The sequence below is a fragment of the Tamandua tetradactyla genome, chromosome 7, assembly GCF_023851605.1.
Source record: "Tamandua tetradactyla isolate mTamTet1 chromosome 7, mTamTet1.pri, whole genome shotgun sequence".
Lineage (NCBI taxonomy): Eukaryota > Metazoa > Chordata > Mammalia > Pilosa > Myrmecophagidae > Tamandua > Tamandua tetradactyla.
The window spans coordinates 1,511,359-1,533,029 of record NC_135333.1 but is presented as its reverse complement, the minus strand read 5'-3'; the positions used below and the strand labels follow the sequence as shown (position 1 = coordinate 1,533,029).

The following is a 21,671-nucleotide window of genomic DNA, read 5'->3' as shown; positions in this document are numbered from 1 at the left end:
TGTTTACTTGTGTTTTAAGGGTATCCACTGAGAAAGAGTCTTTGATAAAAGACATTTTCAATGCACACAGACAATTTAGGTGACAAATACAGTCAGTTTTAATATAGATATAAGTGAAAATCCAATGGGAAAACACAGAGGATGTATAGTGAGAGAAATGCAGAGTACATCAGTCAAATGTGTAATAGGAGGCCAAACCCTCCCTTTGTAGGAAGGAAAAATGACTTTCTTTTGATTGGATGAAAGATGCAGTAGGAATAGATGCCTCTCTGTTCTCCTCTGATTATTACTGTGAAACCATGATGAAGTAGAATTTTCCTGTCACTCCAGAATTAGAAACAATGGCTTAAAGCTGAAGAAAAAAAGGGCCTGACTTTCCTCCATTCTAAAGATCTAACAACTGAGTTGGGACCCCATAAGCAGCACTGCCTCCGCCTACCACAGCCCTCACCCCCCACCCACCCAGGGTCGTCGTGGGAAATGAAGTGCATCCCGAACCATGCTTTTCCTTTCCCTTCCCCTGAGGGCAGGAAGTAAACTCCCCCACTCAAATGAGGTGAAAAAAACTTCAACAGAATCCTCACAAAGATTGGATGGTGCCTACAAGAAGGAAGACTGGCATCTGATTCACCAATCTGTGTATCTGTCTAAGTTCAGGTTCTTCTAAGAGCAGAGTCCAAATCAAGGATCTGAGCACAGGCTGTTTTTTGGAGATGTGATTCCCAAGAAACTGAAGTGAAGGAGTGAGAAGGAGGAAAAATCAACAAAAAGTGTATTACTGAGGTTATCATCATCTGGACAACTGGGGCTCAGTCCCACTAGGAGCCTTCTGGAAAAAAAAAAAAATGTGTGAAACCTGCCCCAGCACTGTCTCCCTAGAGTAGGCTGGGGCGTTTATCCACCAACTTCCCCCCTTCCCAGACTGCATTCCCAAGTCCACGAGGCTAGCTGGGGATAGGGAGAGGAAAACTTAGATTGGATATATAATTGGCATTTCAAACTGGAACGGACTGGATAAAAATTGGTAACTGACAATGACCAGAAATTTGCACACCCTGCTACCAGATCATAAAGAAAAAGGAAAGTTAGATTTAACAGAGCACAACAGAGACTGGAGAATAATAAAAAGCATCTTGTGTTTATAGTTGAGATGCCTCGATGAACCAGCTACATTAAGCAGTGTGGGACAGAAAGCAGAGAGAGAGTCAAACAATCTCAGTCCTGGTTTCTGCTACCAGCGGATTACAGTTAACCCCTGATAGAAGCAACTACAAGGGTCCTGACTGCTGACAGGGCTTGAATAAACGAAGAGTAATTCAAGGTGGTATTCCACATGAGTTCATAGAGTTAAACGGTACTTTTTTAAACAGTAATTTCTAAGAACAAAGTCACAGTTAAAAAAAAAAAAGTACTTGGTTGTACTTGTATTTTTACATATCCTGAAATCTTATTCTAAACCAAATTTTCTTAACCTGGGATCCCAAAGATCCCTAAGGGGTGAATGGATAAATCTCAGGCATCTGAGTCTCATGAAATTGCTTACAATATTTAGTACGTATGCCCATGTGTGATTTTATGATGGAAGAAAATCTATAGCTTTCATCAGAATCTCAATAATCGATCCCAAAACGTTGAGGTACTTATTTGTGCTAATAGAACTTAAAATTGGCCATATTAATGCAACTATTTAATTTCTACAGGAAAGCACTATTCATTCGAAACGTATTCTATTTCCCCCTTGATGCTCAAAAACAGAGAGAGAGACAGACAGACAGAGAGAGAGAGAGAGAGAGAGACAGAGACAGAGAGCGAGAGACAGACAGAGAGACAGAGAGAGAGAGAGAGAGAGAGAGCTCCCTTGCTCTGTTTCGGTTCAGCCTCATGCCTGGCATCACTTCCCCCTGGTGGCTGCCATAAGAACTGCAGTCACAGCCCCCTGGGGAAGAGGACAGCTGGGTTTGAGGGGGCCTGTAAATCCAAATCATATAGTTGACAACAAATATCACAGGCTACAATGGGCAGATGGAACACTGAAAGACATTTTTTAAAAATTATTAGTAACTGTATTTATGTTAGTACACATAAGAGAAACGTAAGAAAGAAGTATGTTGATTTATAGTTGTTATTTTCTAATTATGTAAATATCAGGCGAGGTGGATTTGGCAAAAGTAAACTCAAGATAATACACAAATAGCTGGAGTTTGGAAAACAGAGATCTAATGCAACCTCCTCGTTCTCTGATGAGGTCAGTGAAGTGTGGAGGGAGTAGGTAATTAAACACAGGCAGATGTAGCTAACTAGCTAGTGAGAAAGACCAGAACTCAGGTTTCTTAACCTACAATCCAGGGTTCTCTCAAGAACCTGCACAATTTCCTTTCTTCCTGGGGTGTCAAAACCAGTATCAGAAGGAAGGCTGGAGGGGCATCTTGTTCTGGGGGAACTGAACCACACTTAGAGTGACAGTTTCTCTCTCTCTCTCCACATCACACACATATATGAATCTACAGTTAGATACATGAACACATGCATCACACTCATTCATCCAATGAATATTTATGAAATATTTATTATGGGTCAACCACTGTTCTTACCTGTAGGAATAAAAGGATAAATACAGCATAGTCTTGTCTTCAAGGAGCTTGCATTCTGTTAGAGTAGACAGATATTCAAAGACCCAGATACACTTAAGATCTGAGGCAGGGGTGAGGTAATTCAAGTTCAGAGAGAAGATGGTATGACTGAGAGACATGGCTTCACAGGGATGACAGCTAAGCTAAGTCTTGAAAAATAAGGAAGAGTTAGGTGACAACAGTGGGGCAGGACTTTCCAGGCTTGGGCAAGGTCATCAGAATTTAGAAACATTCAGAGCATTTAGATAACGTCTAATACTTGAGTATGTGTGGATTCAAAGCATTTAGGTAACTTCTAATGGACTTGCGTATGTGTAACTGGTGATGGCTAGTTAAATTCTAGCCACCCAGGGGAGCTGGGAAGGGGCTGGATCGTGAAGGCTTTGAATATCACACTAAGTGACATGAATTTTATCCCGAAATCAGTGGGGAGCCATTGAGCATGACATGACACTTCCATCTGTGGCACTGTTAGATGAACGAGAGGGCATAATAATGGAATCAAGAATGCCAGTGAGAAGAACATCGCAATAATCAGAAAGTTTAAAGGCCAGAAGTGAGACATTAACATGGGGCTGAGAAAAATAAGGAAGAGAGAGAGGTAGGCAATAGAATCAATAGGACTTAGGTACCAATAAATGCGGGAGGCTAGGGAGAAGCCAAAAATGCCTTAGATTTCTTCCCTGGGTAACTGGGTAGATGGCGGTGTAATCTGCTGAAACTGGGGATGTAGGAGAACGGGGTGATTTGGGAGAAAGAGAGGATAGTTAGCTTTGGACATATGAGTGCCTATGGATTAGGGAGGGGAGAGGTTTACCAGAAAGCTGAATTCTGCTGGCACCCTGCAGAGAGATGAGGTGTAAACATATAAATCTGGGGAAGCTTAGCACATATACGGTACCTGAGGCAAGGGAGTACTTCAGATTACCCAGAAAGACTACATAAAATGAGAAGACAGGATAGGCTGGAACAGAAGACGGAGGAACAGCAATACCAAGGGGCCAGGAAGATGAAGAGGAGTCCATAAGAGATTGAAATGAAAGGATTAATGGTAGCTAGAAGACCAGGAGAGAGTAAAACAGGAAAGCCAAGGGGTGTGAGGGTTTTAAGGATTAATTTGATCAACAGTTCTAGACACTGTAGTGAAATAGAGGAGAATAAGAATTGAAAGCTGTTCTCAAAATTTAACAAATGGAAAATCACTGTTGACTTTGGCAGAGATTTGGGGAAGGGCAGATAGAAATAAGATCACTGTGAGCTCAAAAGGTGAATAAGAAATAAGAATGTGATGTACAGACCACCCCTGTCAGGAAAGGAGTGAGGAGACTAGCTAATAAGGTAAGCCAGTAGTTTTTATTGGCTTAATGAATATTTAATAAACATCTATGCATTTATGGGGGGAAGATTAGGTTGAACTACATGAAACTGCTATTTTTATAGGTCACAAACAGTCAAATACAAGGAATTTCATATGGCTTCACCTAATTCAATTGAGTGTGAATCCACAATATTGCCTTTATTTCCGTTCATCACGGTCTATGGGAAATGCAGCCAAGACCAAAGCAAAAGCGATGCGCTCCCTCCGCGTCCCACGTGGAGGAAAACAGGCAATCACAGAGAAGCCTTTGCCAGCTGACTTACAGAGGTGGCACAGCGTGCTGGCTCAGGACGGGGGCATGGAGTCAGACGTCCCCGTCTGTACCCTGGAGCAGACATTCTGCTGTGTGGTTTGGACAAGTTACTTAACCTCTCCTTAGTCTCCTCATCTTTAAATGAAGATATCGATATAGATCATTCAGACGGCGATAACAATACAGATACAGATACCAATACGAAACATACTACCGCTCCCCGGAATTATAATGAAGATTAAGTGATGTGGAGACTCAGGACCCGAGCTCCCTCCACATTGAGAGTAAGTCGCTGCAGGAAGGCGCCTACGTGAGCGGGACAGAAGTTCAAGGTCAGCAGACCTCCTCCGGGAAGAAAAGCAAGTACGCATGATACAGGAAACCTGGTGATATATCACTGGTGATAACAGCTCTCCAAACCCCTGTGTCATGAGACCCTGCTGAAACTCTATTCTCACACCCTGTGGAATGTCCTAAACCCTTATTAACCGCTCCTTGCATTCCCACATTAATGGAGCACTATCTCCAATTTTCCGGATGGCTGCCACCAGGAAAAATCTCCTGTTCTTAAATCCTGATAAAACTCAAGTCTGACCCCGTGCCTCCTGTGTGCTTTGGTCTTGGGGCTCCATCAACCAGAGCCCTTCAAAAGCTGGGTTGGAACAATCCCTTATTTCTTAGAACACTGAGAAACTGTTATGCAAGTGTTTGTTACATAAACAGAAACAATAAATTGGCAGGTAATAAAAAGGATCCAAGGCTGGAATGAAGGACAAGAAATAGCTCCAAAGATTAAAAAAAAAAAAAAGAAAAAGAACAAAGCAGAAAGTCATCTCCCCTGTCTGGTGGCTTGAAGCTGTTAGGTACCCCAGAAAAAGCCATGTTCTTTTAAATCGACGCCTGTGGATGTACACCTGTGGTGGGTGACACCTCATGCTTAAATTATTTCAATTGAGATGTGACCCGCCTCATTCAGGTGGGTCTTAATCCACTTACTGGGGTCCTTTTTAGGAGGATAAAACACATACATAAACTAAGGGATGACATTAAGAGAGGCTCAAAGAGAAGACCACCAGAGAAGCTGAGAAAGTCATTGAAGCCAGAAGGTGAAAGCAACAAAACCCAGGAGAAACAGAGGAGCAGACGAGAGCGATGTGCCCTGCCATGTGACAGAGGAGCCCCAGATGCCAGCAACCTGTCTTCAGAGGCCAGGGATCATCCTCTTGATGCCTTGAGTTGGGCATTTTCAGGGCCTAAGAACTGTAAATTATAAGTTAATAAATTCCCATTAGAAAAGCCAACCATTTCTGGTATATTGCATTTTGGCCGTTTTAGCAAATGGAAACACCATGTAAGAAAAGGAGAGGACTGAAGTAACATCTCAAGGCCAGACAAGAAGAAAGTAAAAATAAGGAGGTAGAATTCACACAATATTTAAGAGGACCATGAAAAAATTCATTCAACATTTATAAGGAAGCACCTACTAGGTATCAGGCACCCTGCTATGTGCTACCAGCACAACTGCAATGTAAACCCAGGAGAAAATAATTGGCCTCACTGTTAAGACAGAAGGGGCCAAGATACACTAAATGTATAATGCCATGTGTACACTTAACAGGAAGAGACCAGAAAATCCTGTGATTGTCAGAGCCAATTGGAAGTCAGACATAAAGTGTAACTGCTATGGCTGTATTTATATGTAAGCACAAGCAGACTTGAATTGTGACTAGGCTAACAGCATTCATGAAAAATCTATTTCTTTTCAAGCCTTTATTCAAGAAGAGAAGTAATAAGCAGGTAGGTTGAGCAGTGGTTCTCAACCTTGACTGAATTTTAGAATCACTCAAAGAGCTCTTTAAAAATACCAATGCCTGGGACCCACCCCCAGAGATTAAGATTAAGACCATTTAATTGGTTTGGGTGAAGCCTGGGTGAAACTCTCCAGGTGATTCAGATGTGCATCCAGGATTGTTACCAGACAAAAGCCGAGGATTCTTTTGCCAGAGGCGCTCAATAACCAATTCCTGAGACACCCGGGTTTCAAAGAGAGAAAGAGCTTATTACTAAGCACATAGTAGGAGAGCAGATGGCCTAGTGGCCCAAAATCTGTTTCCTCAAACTGCAGTAATCCGGATAGTTTTATCAGAGAAAAAGATGGGAGGGTTTAGGATAAAGAGCACAGTGGCCCCAGATGATGTAATTAGAGACGATCTGATTATTGAGCATGCACAGATTAATTATACGCTTAGAATATATGTAAGAAAATGTAGGCATGAGGAGGTGTAGGTGACTTGTAGGTTAAAGTCTAAGCTACTGCACATCTCAGGCAGGCCCACTTTGGGTAGATCCAGTCTCAGTCATCAAGATAACTTTGGACTTAGAATGCGTTACTTCCAGGCTGACCCAAGACCTTTTATTATTAAGCATTAGAGGCTATTTTTAGTGATTATAGACCCTAAAGTTGAAAAATTGGATAACTGGGTACAAATGAAGGTTAATCACAAGGTTTTTACAATCACAGGTGCAGAAGATAAGGGCTATACATTATCAGAGATCAGGGCAGCTGGATTATAATTTAGAGATTTCAGGTATTTCCCTCTGTCTATTCCAGTATACCGGAAAGCAAAAAAGGAACATCTAAATAATGATTCAGTAATCAAAATCATCACTTAAATCCTGATTTCTCTGTTACAGGATAGAGAACCACCAGGTTAGAAAGAAATGATAGCTCTCTGCAGTACAGAACCCCAGGAGACCCTTAGATGGCCCAAACAACAGAAGTTGCTCAGGGGCTAGAGGTAGAGTCAGGAAGGAGTGGTATTTTCATCCTGTTGGAGAGACCCATCTGGGAATTTTACAGGCTTATTAACAAGATTAGAAAAGATCAAGGTGGAAACCCACCAGCATCTTCTCAGAAGGTGGACTTCCCATGGGAAGCTTAACAGCCGGGCTGTGGCTCATAGATCTCTCCCTCTGGAAGCTGCTAAGCATTAGTTAATAGAAATGGCTTCTTTAGGGGTGCATGACCCATGCCAGACTCTGGAAGGAACCCCAACCTGCCACAACAAAGAGGCGCCTTTCCACACAAAAGTAGCTAAGGGTCTCATTAACTAAAGCTCCTCTCAGTTCTTTGCAACATGACCCAGCAAGAGAAAAACAAAGAGTGAAAAGTGGTGGCAATCCTAAATACTTACTTCTGAGTTGCCCAGGACAAGGCAGCCTGAACCTGTGCTCCCAAATGGTCCAGGAAGCTGCTAAGAGCTGGCTGTCTGGAGGGAAGCTGAAACTGCAGGGTGCTTTCCTCTTTCTCCAAGTCTTCTAAGCTTTGTTTTAACTTCTCAGCTGGAAACGCAAAGTGATGAGAGAGAGGGGGTAAAAAAATGAACCATGAAACTCAAAATAGATAATCCAGTGTCTCTTAGAGCCACTCCTCGTCAACTTTTACCTTAATGACATAATTCAAAAGTTTCTGGTTTCTAGGCCAGTACTTTCATCTCTCAGTTGGTGCTTTTAAGACTCTTCTGTCTCTCTGCCGACAGTACAGCCCTCCTACCTTTCATTTGTCTAACTTCCAGAGGTTACAGTTTATGTCATGGTCATAGGTCTTACAAGCATCACACAGAGGAATGCATAATTCTAAGTATTTTTTAAACCATGGTGATCATTTGGGGAAAAGTCTGCTAAATTTAATGGGTTCTATATAATCAGTTGAAAAAAAAATTAAGTGCCCGAGTGTTGGGTGTAAGAATGTTTCCTTAGATATTGTACATCAAGATAGAACCAGTCATGGTTCTCCTACAGATGACTAGATATGCTGCTTTCCAATAAACTAAGGGTCCCACTCTTTTTATGACATACATCTCCTGGAACAAGGTATAAATACAGAATCACTATAACACATTTTTTCCCCTACAAATAGTAATCAACTGTGGAAATTGGAATCCCCTCATGTGAGAACTAATTTTCGTAATCAATACCTAAAAAATTGGAGAGTTTCCCATAAAGCTATTTTTGTACAACTATTAAGGACTGAGTTTAAAAACACCATCCATCAGAGCTTCCCTTCCAGTCGTCCTTGCCAGGATGATGCACTCCTCCTGTGTGCTGAGACACTGATCCCTTCCACCCCGGGACAGTGGATGGGCCATGGGGCAGCCTGGGAAGAAAACGTTTCAGAGATCCTAGACCACAGAACTTCTTTATGTTCCTATGACCCTAAAGGCAATTTTTCAAGTAGGCAGTTTCTATAAGACCCCATTTTAAATAAAATGCCATGTTCAATAGGTTTGTGTTCTTTTTTTTTTAAACACTTTAGCAAAACTTTTTTCATACGCCATCAAACAGGTGACACCAGTCACAGTGCATCTCCCCACCTGGCTTATCTGAGGTGTTCTTGGTCCCTGAGCTTGACCCACTCCCGAGGCATGATGAAAGGTAGGGCTACCAAGTTTCTTGGGCAGAAATCCTGTGTCTCGGAAATTGTCATGCTGAAAGCCCTCCCCATAAACTTGCCATAGGTACTAGGAACCAACAGCCAGAAATTTATTAAGAGGAAGTACCTAGGATTCACCAGAAAAGGTGATCTACTTACTCTTCAATGCCAAGTCACAGGTAACTCCCAGCGCTCCTAAAGTATGCTACCTCCTTCAGAAGTTACAGTTTGAGCTTTTCAGACACCACACCTGAACACACAGTGGGATCGGGTCTGATGGATCTTCTTTAATAAGCCTAAAATGTACCTATTCCTTAATACCAAACATTATATAGTTTCTTTCTTAATACTTTATTTCTTACCAAAAAATAAGCATCAAAGTATCAAAAGCAAACCTTTGGTGAAAAGCAATAAATGTCTTATCTTCTCTGTTTTAAAACCATATATTGATACAGTCATAATGTAATGGTGAAGTTGATTCCTCGACCCTACCATTTCAGGCTGTCTGATCTTCCAGGGACTTAATCTTTCTAAGCATCAGTTTCCTAATCTGTAAAAATGGGGTCAATAGTACCTACGCCACAGGGCTTTCTGAAGTTTATATGAGATAATCTACACAACGTGCTTAGCACCGTTCCTGGTACACATTAAGTGTTCTTCTGGCTATTCTTAGTAATATCATTGTTAATTACTGGCCTGTGGGTGTTCACAATAAATTTTAAAACCCAGTCTGGTCTGCCTGGCCATATTCTAAACTATGTCCTCCCACCGCCCAGTGAAAAGTCCTTGGAGAATGCAAGCTGATCCAGCAAAACAAATTACTTGACATGGTACATCGGCTGCCAAAAATCACACTCATAGTGAATTCCAAAGGCAAATTTAAAATATCCATGATTTGCTGTGTTCTTTGCTGCTACATGCCTTCGTGAGTGTGAATATCTAAAGCTATCTTCTATTTTATCACTAGAAAAGGGCATGAAAAGCGTTATTCTCAATTTTATAGGTTCCGTCATTATCTATAAATTCTAAATAATCTCTTATTCCAGCCTCCCTCTTGACTATTAGCCACTGAGGATTTCACCTCAATGTGCCACCATCACCTCTGGTTAACTTTAGCAGACATTTTACCCCATTTTTACAAAAGGTATCTCTCTAGTTTCTTCAAATTGTACCCCTATTCGTTTAGTAGTTACTCCAGGCAGAGGGAACTCCCAGAAAGTACAAAAGGCCTGAGGCAGGTGCATGGTTAAGGAGCACTGGTAGTGCGGCAAACGAAGGGCAGAGGAATAAGAGATGAGAGGAGAGCGGTTATGGGGTGGGCTTGATCACTGGGCTGGTCAGCCAGGGTAAGGACTGCAGCATCTCCCCTGAGAGAGGTGGAAAGCCTTTGGACAGCTGAGCAGAGGAGGAGCCTGATCCAACATGTGTACTGAGGGGATCGTTCTGGCTGTTCTGTTTTGAAGAAAAGAAGAAAAATGGAGGTGGTGGAGAGTGATAGAACTCTGGATATATTTTGATGGGGAAACCAACAAATTATGGGACAGATTGAATTTAGGATATAAGAGAAGCAAAGAAATCAAGGGCGACTCCAGTGTTGTTTGCCTGAGCAACCAGAGGATGAGGTTACCTTTTTCTGAGATCAGAGAATCTGCTGGATCCTCTGCCAGGAAAGTCTTTCCCAACATCTGCCCCTGGCTGTCCTTTCATTTTTCAGCTTTCGGCGTATCACCTGTGCAGGGAGCCCTTTCCTGGACCCCACCCCACCAGGTAGTCTCTCTGGTCCTTACACCCCCTTAGCACATGCCATACTTATCCTTTCACAAGGGTCATCTCCCTTGTCTCTATTTGTTTAAGGCCTCTTCCGCCTTAGTTCATAGGGTCCGTGAGGGAGGGACCATGTCTACCGTATTTACTATTGTATAACCTGCACCTGGGACACTGCCTGATTCAAAACATGTTGCACAAAGATGCGTTCAATTAAACTGAAGTTTAGATGTTGTTCTAGTTTGCTAGCTGCCAGAACACAATATACCAAAAACAGAATGGATTTTTAAAAGGGGAATTTAATAGATTGCTAGTTTACAGCTCTAAGGCCGAGAAAATGTCCCAATTAAAAGCAGTCTATTGAAATGTCCAATCAAAGGCATCCAGGGACAGCTACCTTGATTCAAGAAGGCCAGTGAAGTTCAGGGTCTCTCTCTCAAGTAAGAAGGCACATGGGGAACAGGGTCAGGGTTTCTCTCTCATCTGGAAAGGCATGTGGCAAACATGGTGTCATCTACTACTTTTCTCTCCTGGCTTCCCTTCACGAAGCTCCCCAGGAGGCATTTCCCTTCATTTCCAAAGGTCACTGGCTGGTGGACTCTGCTTCTCATGGCTATGTCATTCTGCTCTGCTCTCTCTGAATCGCTCATTCTCCAAAATATTTCCTCTTTTATAGGACTCCAGAAACTTATCAAGACCCACCCAAATGGGTGGAGACATGTCATCACCTAATCCAGCTTAACAACCACTCTTGATTAAATCACATCTCCAGGGAGATGATCTGATTACAGTTTCAAACATACAGTATTGAGTAGGGATTATTCTGCCTTTATGAAATGGGATTTAGATTAAAACATGGCTTTTCTAGGGGACATACATCCTTTCAAACCAGCACAGATGTCCTCATTTATTATTTTATATATTTTCCATATGCCACTTTACATCATTTTCATTAGCACTAAATGAATATAAAACACAAAACTCATCAAGTCTAAAATCAAGTTCACTCACTACCTACTTCCAAAGATTTTACTCTTTCTTCAGAAGGCACCATCCTTGCCTCTATCATCCAGGCCTGAAGTTTCATATTTGTTGCCTTGTCTTCTTCCTGTGTTTCCGTATGCTGGTGATTTTCCTTTGTGCCGTCTGTCATGCTCATGCCTCCTTTTCCATTCCCACTGCCTTCAGCCTAGCCCGTGTTCACCACCTTCTCCATGGATGAGTTATTTCCCTGCCTGATTCCCCCACTCCCTCCATCATCTCTACACCTTGCTGACACAGCAAACGACAAGCTACAGATTAATGAATAAACAAAGAAATGAAGAAACATTTGTTAGGTCCTGGCTCCATGACAAGCACTTTCATATTTATTATTACAAAATGTTCTCAAAAATCTGGAGGACTCCACATAACTTCCAGAATAGTGTCCAAACTTCTGTGCCTGGCACTCCAGACCATTAGCAGTCTTGCTCAGCCTCTGACCTCTTCTCCCACATTAACACTCTCTCACTGAGTGGTTCATTGGCAGTATGTTTTTGGAAAGAACACAAAACTAGAAAACTAAGAACCAGGAGACCTGAATTCCAGTATCAGCTTGGACTAACTCAGTATATAATGTTTGACAAATCACTAATCCCATTTAAGTCTCAGTGTTTTCATCTGCTAAATGGAAATGAAACCTCTCTATAAAGTGCCTAATTAAGTTACCCTTTTCCCTTTGGTAATTGATCAGTGTACTTTGGGGGAGATTTTCTAAGATTACACCAATGTCCTGTTCCTCATCAAACCTTCATTCCATTGTTCCTTTTCATTACTTAGCATTTGATTAGCATGGACTCCTGTTTTATTTAATGGGCTGTACTTCATTACTGGTATTGTTTATTCTCATTCTCAAATTATCACATATTTGGCCCATGAGAGCACCTCAAAGTAGCTCTGATGTCCTGTTGACATATATCTATCAGACCTTGGGCACTTCCTAATTTTAGGCACAATAAGACGTTGCAGACTCATCTTGTACTGCTTCTGCCATAAAATCATCCATTTTTCCAAGCAGCTCTGATCTCTTTCATGGAAGATCACATTTAGAAACTAAGATCTGTATACTGTATGTTCATTACTTCTGGGATGTCACCACCTTTAAGCCTTCTTAGTGGATGTTTTAGTTTAGTAAGCTGCTAGATTGCAATATGCCAGAACTGGAACGGCATTTAGAGAGGGGAATTTATTAAGGTGCAAGTTTACAGTTCTACGGCCATGAAAATGTCCAAATTAAGGCAAGGCTATAAAAATGTCCAAATAAAGGCATCCAGGGAAAGATACCTTGACTCAAGAAGGCCAATGATGTTTGGGGTTTCTCTCAGCTGGAAAGGCACATGGTGACTTCTGCTAGTTTTCTCTCCCAGTTTCTTGTTTCATGAAGCTCCCTTCTTCATCTCCAAAGGTCTCTGCCTATGTGGACTCTGGTAGTTCTATAGCTTTTTCCAAAATGTTTCCCTCTTAAAGGGCTCCAGTAAGCAATCCACCTTGAATGGGTGAAGACATAACTTCCATGGAAACCATCTAATCAAAAGTTACCACCCACAATTGGTTGGGTCACATCTCCAAGGAAACAGTAAAAAAGATCCCACCCAGCAATACTGAATGAGGATTAAAGGACATGGCTTTTTGGGGTATATAACAGATTCAAGCTGCCACAGTGGATAAAGATAGAAAATGTATGTAAATGCAGACATAAAAATACATATACATCTATAATTATTTCTATATCTATCTATAAGTCTATATATATTAAAAATCATTAGTTCATACCACTAATTCCAGTTCCAGTTCAATGCCTCTAAGTTCTTTCTAGCCTTTCCCTTTCCATAGTAGTAAATTTATTCTCCAATACTAAGAAGTCTGACTCTCTTTAACCTCAATACATTTACTAATTTGTTTGATCAGTTTACTTATTTGCTATTGTAACCCATCTCCCAACCATCCTCGATATCTCCTTTACCTTCTGCACCCCTCCCTCTTGGTGTCCCACATCCTCACACACTGGCAGGCACATCACTGAGCATGGCTGGAGGGCTTCCTCCTCCCTCTCAGAACCCTGAAATCTTGGGTGCTGATAGATATACTACCTGCATGCTTCTACATGGCTCCCTACTTTGTTGATGGAACAACTCACTGCCAACTCCTCTGCACAGGAAGAGAGGGGAAAGGAAGATATGTGTATAATTTTGACCACTTTCCCTAGCCTCTGAATTCCTTAAAAATTAGGAGTATGATTTGTTCATCTTTGTTTGCTGCCTTATGGTCTAGCAATATTGAGTTATCAAAATCACTTGTTAGTTGAATTAATGAATAAAATAATAAATGTCATGGTAATTGGAGGGTGAAAAGTACCTATCTTCAATTTCTAAACACTCTTCTTTTTCTGTTGAAACTATTTTTCCGCACCACTTACATTCTATAGGAAGCATGGACCATTCTAGCTGGAGCTTCTCCCTTCCTTTTGAGGCAGTCTTCAAGGATGGCTACGTTGTTTAAGCAAGTGTCACTATCTGGGGAAATCCACAGTGGTGTATTTAGGGGTGATGGGGCATCATGTCTGTAGTTTGTTCTCAGACATTTCAGAAAAAAAAAAGACAAATGAATCAGACTGAGAGGGATATATGAGTTTTCTTTGTGGTATCGTTGCAACTTTTTCATAAGAGCAGAATTATTCCAAAATAAACTATTTTTTAAATGTATAAATTGACTTCACAGCCCTAGAATACTATATCTGTAGGGTTTATATTCTGTCCCTACTTGCCTGAATCACGTTGTGCCTTTACAAAAATCTCTTTTTATATCCTTCTCTCTTTCTGGCCCAGTGGTTGAGGAAAGCTAATTCACCTTCTCTGGCTTTTCTTTATTTTAACTCTCTGAAATCTTTCTATAGACAATGCTTGCAGCTCAGGGTTTAAAGTCAGCAATGTGGAGAGTGCTGCACACAGCAGATGCTGAATAAATGTGTTTAATTAAGTCTGATTAGTTGGATAGCCACATTATTAGAAATTTTGGTTGCATTTTTTTAAATCTAGTGAACAGTAAAACAAACAAACCTCAAAAGTTAACCAAGGAAGATATTACCAAGCATCAAGCAAAATGATGCATTAAATAATATGTTGTAATTGATACTATATATACAAGTTATGAGCTTAACAAGCTTTATAGTATGACCTTAGGCAATAGAAACACTGAATATTATTTCATTCCATTTCGGATTAAGTAAATGTATTTTTGATGCAGCTACAGCATATATATTGTTCAATTGAGGGTCAATGCTCACTTCCTATTCCTTAGAACATTGGTAAAAATTGTCCATTACCTGGGCTACAATATGGCAACAGAATAAAAGGAAAACACTTTCTACATCATGAATAAATAAGCAAATAAGCATTTCCAGAGCAGCAAGAAATCTTCACACATAAAGACATCCTGCTAAATAGATGAGATTCCTACTGTCGTGTTCTGTGTGAGATGACAGAATATATCGTGTAAACCATATTCTTAACTGCCTGGCCGTCGTACATTCCAAGCAAGCCCTTTAGAGTTAAGAAGCAATCAGTGCCTTCATAAGTCATTTTTCTTTGGTTTTTACATAATAGCCAAGAAATGCAATTCACTGGGAGCTGAATATTCTAATAATTCTACATTACCATACATATCATGTGTAGATGACCAGTTTGCAAAGAATGAGAATGGAATGCAATGTATTTCAAACTAACCTGAACATTCTGAACAGTCTTTGACATTTCAGGATATTGCAGTTTGTTGGGTTCGTTATCATAAAAAGCAGCCATCATTGGGCACTGAAAACTTCAAGCATAATAATCATTTTTGAACATCTACTACATGCCCAGTACTGTACATGCATTATTTGTAACCTTCACAACAACTTGCAGAGTAGGAATACAAATGTAGAAATGGAAATTCAGAGAACTTAAGGCCTCACAGCAAACAAGTGGCAAACTCAAATCTGAACCTTGATTTATTCTGGTGCCAAAATCTGGACTTTATTCTTTCCAGGATCCTTTATAGTCTTCTTAATCACACAGATGTTGTACCTGTCTTTAAATCTGTCTATTTCCCTGACAGACTGGGGATTCCCAGCACAGGAACTGAACCATGCTCTTCTGTCTTGGCAACATGAAGCTCAATGCCAGGCACACAATAGGTACTGGGCAAATACTGAATAAGTAAATGAATGAATGTTTCTGTGTGGTAGGGGTACTGTAGATGTAGAATAACAGTCACCATTTTATGGAAACGTGTGATGTGCTGAGCCCCTGGCTATAAAACGTTCAATCATCTTATCCTCACAATGACCTCACAAGAGAGAGGTGGTTATTCCCACTTTACAGATGAAATAACTGAAACTTCGTGAGTTTAAGGAATATCCCCAAATTATTCGTATAGCTATGTAGATACAGAAATAAAACAGAGGCCTCACTGGCTTCAAAACCTGTGTTCATTTTTTAATGTGTCTCCCTACATATAGGCATTGCTGTTATCTATTTATACACACACAGAGAGGCAGACGTGATGTGTGATCATAGGGAATTTAGCTCACAATGTATTTGTGTTGTTGTTCTGCTTTTCTGGGGCATAGATGGGGATGCATGGGCCAGGAATCAAACCCGGGTCTCCCACATGGCAGGATACAAAAAGTATTCGGTAGCCAAGGCAAACAAACAAAAAACTCCCCAAAGTGGAAACAACCTCAGATTCAATTGCAGGGAAATGGTTAAGGAAATTATGATGTATCCACTCGTGGTACGATATGCAGCAAGTCAAAACAGTCATGAAAACTGTGAGGAAATGTTTTAATACTGCAAGACAAAAGCAGGATAGAAAGTTATATGTACATATTATTTGTACTTTGTGATTGGAGGTATGTTTTTATAGAAACCTGGAATAAACTAAGAATTTTGTGTTATCAATATGGTTATGAGTGACTTTTACTCAGTTTCTCTGCTTTCAAAATCATCTGTAAAATCTTGAACTGTTTATTTATTTTATAAATAATATTTTTTAAATGCCTACTGATTATTTATGCTACTCTTTGATTTCTGTATAAAAACTGCAGATTTGATTTCTGCAAATCCTTTTTTTTAATTTTTAATTTTTTATTGATATGTATTATATATTCACATATTGGGTAATTATCCAAAATATACAATCAGCGGTTCACGATATCATCATATAGCTGTGCATTTACATCACAAGTGACTTTTTTTTTCTTTTTTGTAAAAAATAACATATATACAAAAAGGCAATACATTTCAAAGTACATCACAACAATTAGTTGTAAAACAGATTTCAGAGTTCGGTATGGGTTACAATTTCATAATTTTAGGTTCTTATTTCTAGGTACTGGAGGCTAAAAGAAATATCAGTATAATTATTGAGTGATCATATTCATTTGTTAAACTCAACCTTCACTGTATAACTCTATCATCACTTTTGCTCTTTCTCCCACTCTTTAAGGGTATTTGGGCTATGCCCATTCTAACTTTTTCATGTTGGAAAGGGCTGTCAAGAACATGGGATGGGGGGTGGAACTGGTTGATGTTCTGGAGAGGCTGGCCCCTGTGCATTTCTGGTCTTCTCTGGTCCAGGGACCCACCTAGAGGTTGTGGATTTCTGGAAAGTTGCCCTACAAAGTTAACACGCAAAGGTTGCATGGAACCTTTGTAGAATCTTGTATAACACCGTATGTGGTCTTTAGGATTGGCAGGAATGGTTTGGCTTGCAGTTTGGCAAGCTAAGACAGGTAGTAATGTTTAATTGAAGCTTGCATAACAGTGACCCCCAGTGTAGCTTCTTGATTTTATTTGAACTCTTTCAGCTGCTGATACCTTATCGGTTACACTTGTTTTCCCCCTTTTGGTCATGATGGCATTGTTGATCCCATGGTACCAGGGCCAGACTCATCCCTGAGAGTCATCTCCTATGCTGCCAGGAAGACTTTCATCCCTTGGATGTCATGTCCCACATAGCGGGGAGGGCAAGGATTTCACTTGCAGAGTTGGGCTTAGAGGGAGACAGGCCACATCTGAGCAACAAAAGAGGTCCTCCAGAAGTAACTCTTAGGCATGATTTCTGCAAATTCTTAATGCTAAAACACTTAGGGTAAGCTTGAATTCCCCGGGTCTTAGACCTTTACAGGGGATTCCTAGAAATGCTAAATTTTAAGTTTGCCCATATGTGGAAAGAAGACTGATAAATCACTTTTGGCGGCAGTATAAAAGGGAAAAACAGACATTTGGGGAAGATACTAAAAGTTTGGAAGACAAGCAATAATTTAACTACGATACTTGCCCACTCAGCACATAGCCTATTGCCTTGCTCTTGATACATATTTGTTCATTTCCTTTGAAATATTAAAGTAGAACATTTGCTTTGAAGCGAGTCTTTCCCAGCAAGAACTTACCATACAAAATAGTTCAATTGTGAGTACTCAAAACAGTCAAAGTAATTAAATACCAGATTCTTACCCGGGTTCCTGGGTGTGTCACACATGCCCATGTATATGTGTGTGTATGTGTCAGCAGGCATTACAAAACAATGCTTAAAAAATCTTTATATCAAGAGCCTTTTGATTATGGATCACTCCAAAATATTTTTTTTTGCCCCAACTCTTAAAACTGAATTTATAAGAAAATTCTCTTTCACGAAATATCCTAGGAAAGTTAACTGACCAACTGAATTTTGGTTACTTGATATAAAACCCTCAGATTTTCAGAACTATAAAACCTCTAAAGTGTCTTCCACAAAAACTGAACACTGTATACACGTGGGCCACGTTCACTGTTCAAAATCCTGAGGTGACTTAATCTCCACTGGCAACTGCCTGAAGGAAGAGGAACGAGTTTGTCAACTTCCCTTTGCAATCCATGGAACATCCCCCACCACACCACTGCCACTGCTGCCACCCTCACCGACATCACTGACAGCAGCACCAGCAACACTGACACCAGCACCAGCACCGCCATCTCCAGCACCGCCAGCACCACCATTACCCACTACCAGCACTGACATAAGCACCAACACTAAGACCACCAACACTGAAACCGCTACCACCAATACCGACACCACCACTATCACCACCAACACCAGCACCATCACCAACACCAACCCCACTATCACCAACACCAACACCACTTCTCCCAGCAACGCTTCCACCACCAGCACCCCCACACCTCCACCAGCGTGACACCGATGCTACCATCACCATCATCTTGATTATATTCCAACTTTCCTGGTTTCGTTTTAAGAGCTATGAGTTGAAAGCACTTATCCAAGAAGGAGGTACATTCTTTAGATCATTTCCAAATAGCTACAATTCAGAGAACACAAAACAAAGAGCAAAAGAGGAAAAGCCACTCAGCAGCACAATGAAAACTGCCTGAAAGGACACACACCCAAATATTAACAGTGGCTATCTCTGGGCTGTGAAAATAAACATGATTTTTTTTTCCTTTTATGAATATTTCCGAACTTTCTAAATATGTTTGCAATGAGTGTGTATAGCTTTATAATTAGTTTTTTTAAATCCCATTTTTAGAAATCAGAGGCAGTTATCAGCTGTTACATCCAGGCATTAGCAAGCAGAGTTCCTGCCTGGGGTCAGTTAACATGGATGAGGAAGTCAAACAAAGCTGGGACTGAATCCCTGCTCTGGCACTTCTCATCTATGTGACCTTTCTGAATTTCAGTTTTCTTATCTATAGAGTAGATACACTAGCTATCCTCACAAGGTTGTGAAAATTAAATGACAAGATCTATGGAGAGCTCCTGGCAAATGGATGCTTTATTGTTAGTTATCATTATTTGTCTAGCCTGATTATACTATCAAACTGAACTGTAAATTATGTGTCCACTTATCTTTCTCCTGTAGCTTTCAAACCAGCACAACCTTGGAGAGTCCTTACTATATTGCTGGGCAAGAAGGGGCTTTATAGCCTAGCAGACTCCAAGGTACTCACACTCTGAGGTCCAGATATAATAGCCTGGGTTCTGGGGAGCCTGCCTTGATCCAAACCCTGAGTCCACTCTGCACTAGCTACATGAACGATGTTAAACAAGTCAGAACCTCTCTATGATCCCGTCTCACCAAAAATAAAATGGAGAAATAGCAGGTCAATCCTACCTCCCAGCAATGCCTGGCTCAGCATCTGCCCACTGTTAATGTGAGCCATTACCACTACTAGACAGGGTGGGAGGCATCAAATTTAGCTAAAAGACCCTTTCTAAATCAACTCGCTAAGATTATTACAAACAGGACATGTAGCTAAGAGGACAGTTTATGGAAAAATTGAATAGACTAAATCTTTTAGTGGCACTTCCATGCTAATTTGGAAACTTCTGTTAAATTCAGAATTTTAGAGCACAAAAGTAACATAACCTTGATATATTAATAAAAATATTAAAAAATAAAAAATATAGCAAGGTTTTAGGAGTGATACTGCCTAAAAGCTGGGATACAATGCAATACTCTTCCAAGATCCTTCTAATCCTTATAATATTGTAGTGTAGGATTCAGAGACCCCAGCCTGACACCCAGAATTTCTATCTTCCCCTCCTGTGTTACGCAGAGAAATGTGACACAGTAGACCTGCGTACAGAACTGTGATTTTTTTCAGTCATTTAAAAATGTGTAAATTCTGAGAAATAAACTTTTGCTTAAAATATAATGGCATGCCAGGCAGTGCAACAGTGGCTCAGTGGCAGAATTCTCGCCTGCCATGCTGGAGACCTGGGTTCAATTCCCAGAGCCTGCTCATGCAAGAAAAAAAAAAGAAAGAAAGAAAAATATAATGGCAGATTCTCCTACATGATGATTTTTATGTCATGTTCTTTATTTTATCGAATTAAGATATACGATCAACTATTATCAAAATGAGTTCATCACTTGATGTTGTGAATTACTGACTATATATGTAGAACGGAATGATCATATGTTAAGAATGTTTTTGCTTGCTTGTTTTTTTTTAAATTAATTAAAAAAATGAGTTCATCACTTAAGCAATTACAAACTCACTTAGAAATCTAGATGTACGGCTGACCAATTATTTTTATTGGATATTGAATTTTATTAGATATAGTACAACTAAGAGAGAAATTTTGAAAACTGTTCTTTATAGAAGTCTGATAATTATATCCCACCCAAATTACCAACAGAGTCACGGGCAGCAATGATACGATTTGAAGCTTCGGCCAATGATCCTTGGGCCATTTCCACATCAACAGTAACCTTGTAGAACGACACTACCAGAATCCAAATGGTCACTTTTGGAGTTTCTTCTTCATGGGCTCCTTTATCTTTCCTCATGGACATTAAAGGGTTTTGGACCATTCAATGAATTGATGTGCTTCTGAGACTTGGGAACACACTATTAGTACTGAGGCTAGTTTTAGAAAGCAGACAAATGAAATAACTCAAATACCTATTCATTATTTCTCTCTGCTGGCTTTTGGTTGCACTCAGTTTTCACTATTAAACTGAACATGGCATTCGATTAGTTCCTATGAATAGATGTTTCGTGAGTAATTTGCTCTGTTGGTGGTCTCATAAAAATTAGCTGGACACATCTGCTTGTCAATGTTCAAAAACCACAGGCTCTCTCACCCTTTTAATGGTTATCGCTGCAACCTGCAATCTTTTAAGACTTAATTGTTTCTTGTAGAATATCTTTTAACATATTCATCTATAATGGAATTCAGGATTTTAGAGGTGCACGTTTGAGCAACCGCCACCGTCATTAATTTTTTTAATACAATATAACCCACATCGATCTGTATAACCTTTCCCGGAATGGATGAATGAAACACACCATTATGATGTTCAGTGCCCCGAGGATTGAGCTAAGTTGGTCTCTGGCTAACAACATGGCAGCATGAGCAGTTTAAGTTCTTTGAGTAGCAAAAAAGGATCTAGCTACAATGGCAAAGTCAAAAAAATTAAGAAGATTAAAGAAATTATTTCCACCAGCCTGTGCTACTCCAATTAGGATGAAATCCAATCTGATAGAATGAAACATGGTAGAATATTAGTTCCCTGAAACAAAGTAGAACTAAGCTGTTTTCTTTTGGCTGAAGTATTACAATACAAATGAAACACAGACCTTCAATTCAAAGGCAATGTTAATACAGAGAAATCACAAAACAGCAGCCAAT

At 40.2% G+C, this 21,671-nt stretch overlaps 1 protein-coding gene across 1 annotated transcript in view; it reads right to left on the bottom strand.

Annotated features, from left to right (window-relative positions):
- Window positions 1–21,671, bottom strand: part of DISC1 (DISC1 scaffold protein) — a 387,745-nt gene that overhangs the window by 329,197 nt on the left and 36,877 nt on the right. Inside the window, exon 3 of the mRNA XM_077168344.1 lies at window positions 7,456–7,603. Coding sequence (XP_077024459.1) covers window positions 7,456–7,603 — 148 coding nt within the window. The remainder of the gene's footprint in view (window positions 1–7,455; window positions 7,604–21,671) is intronic.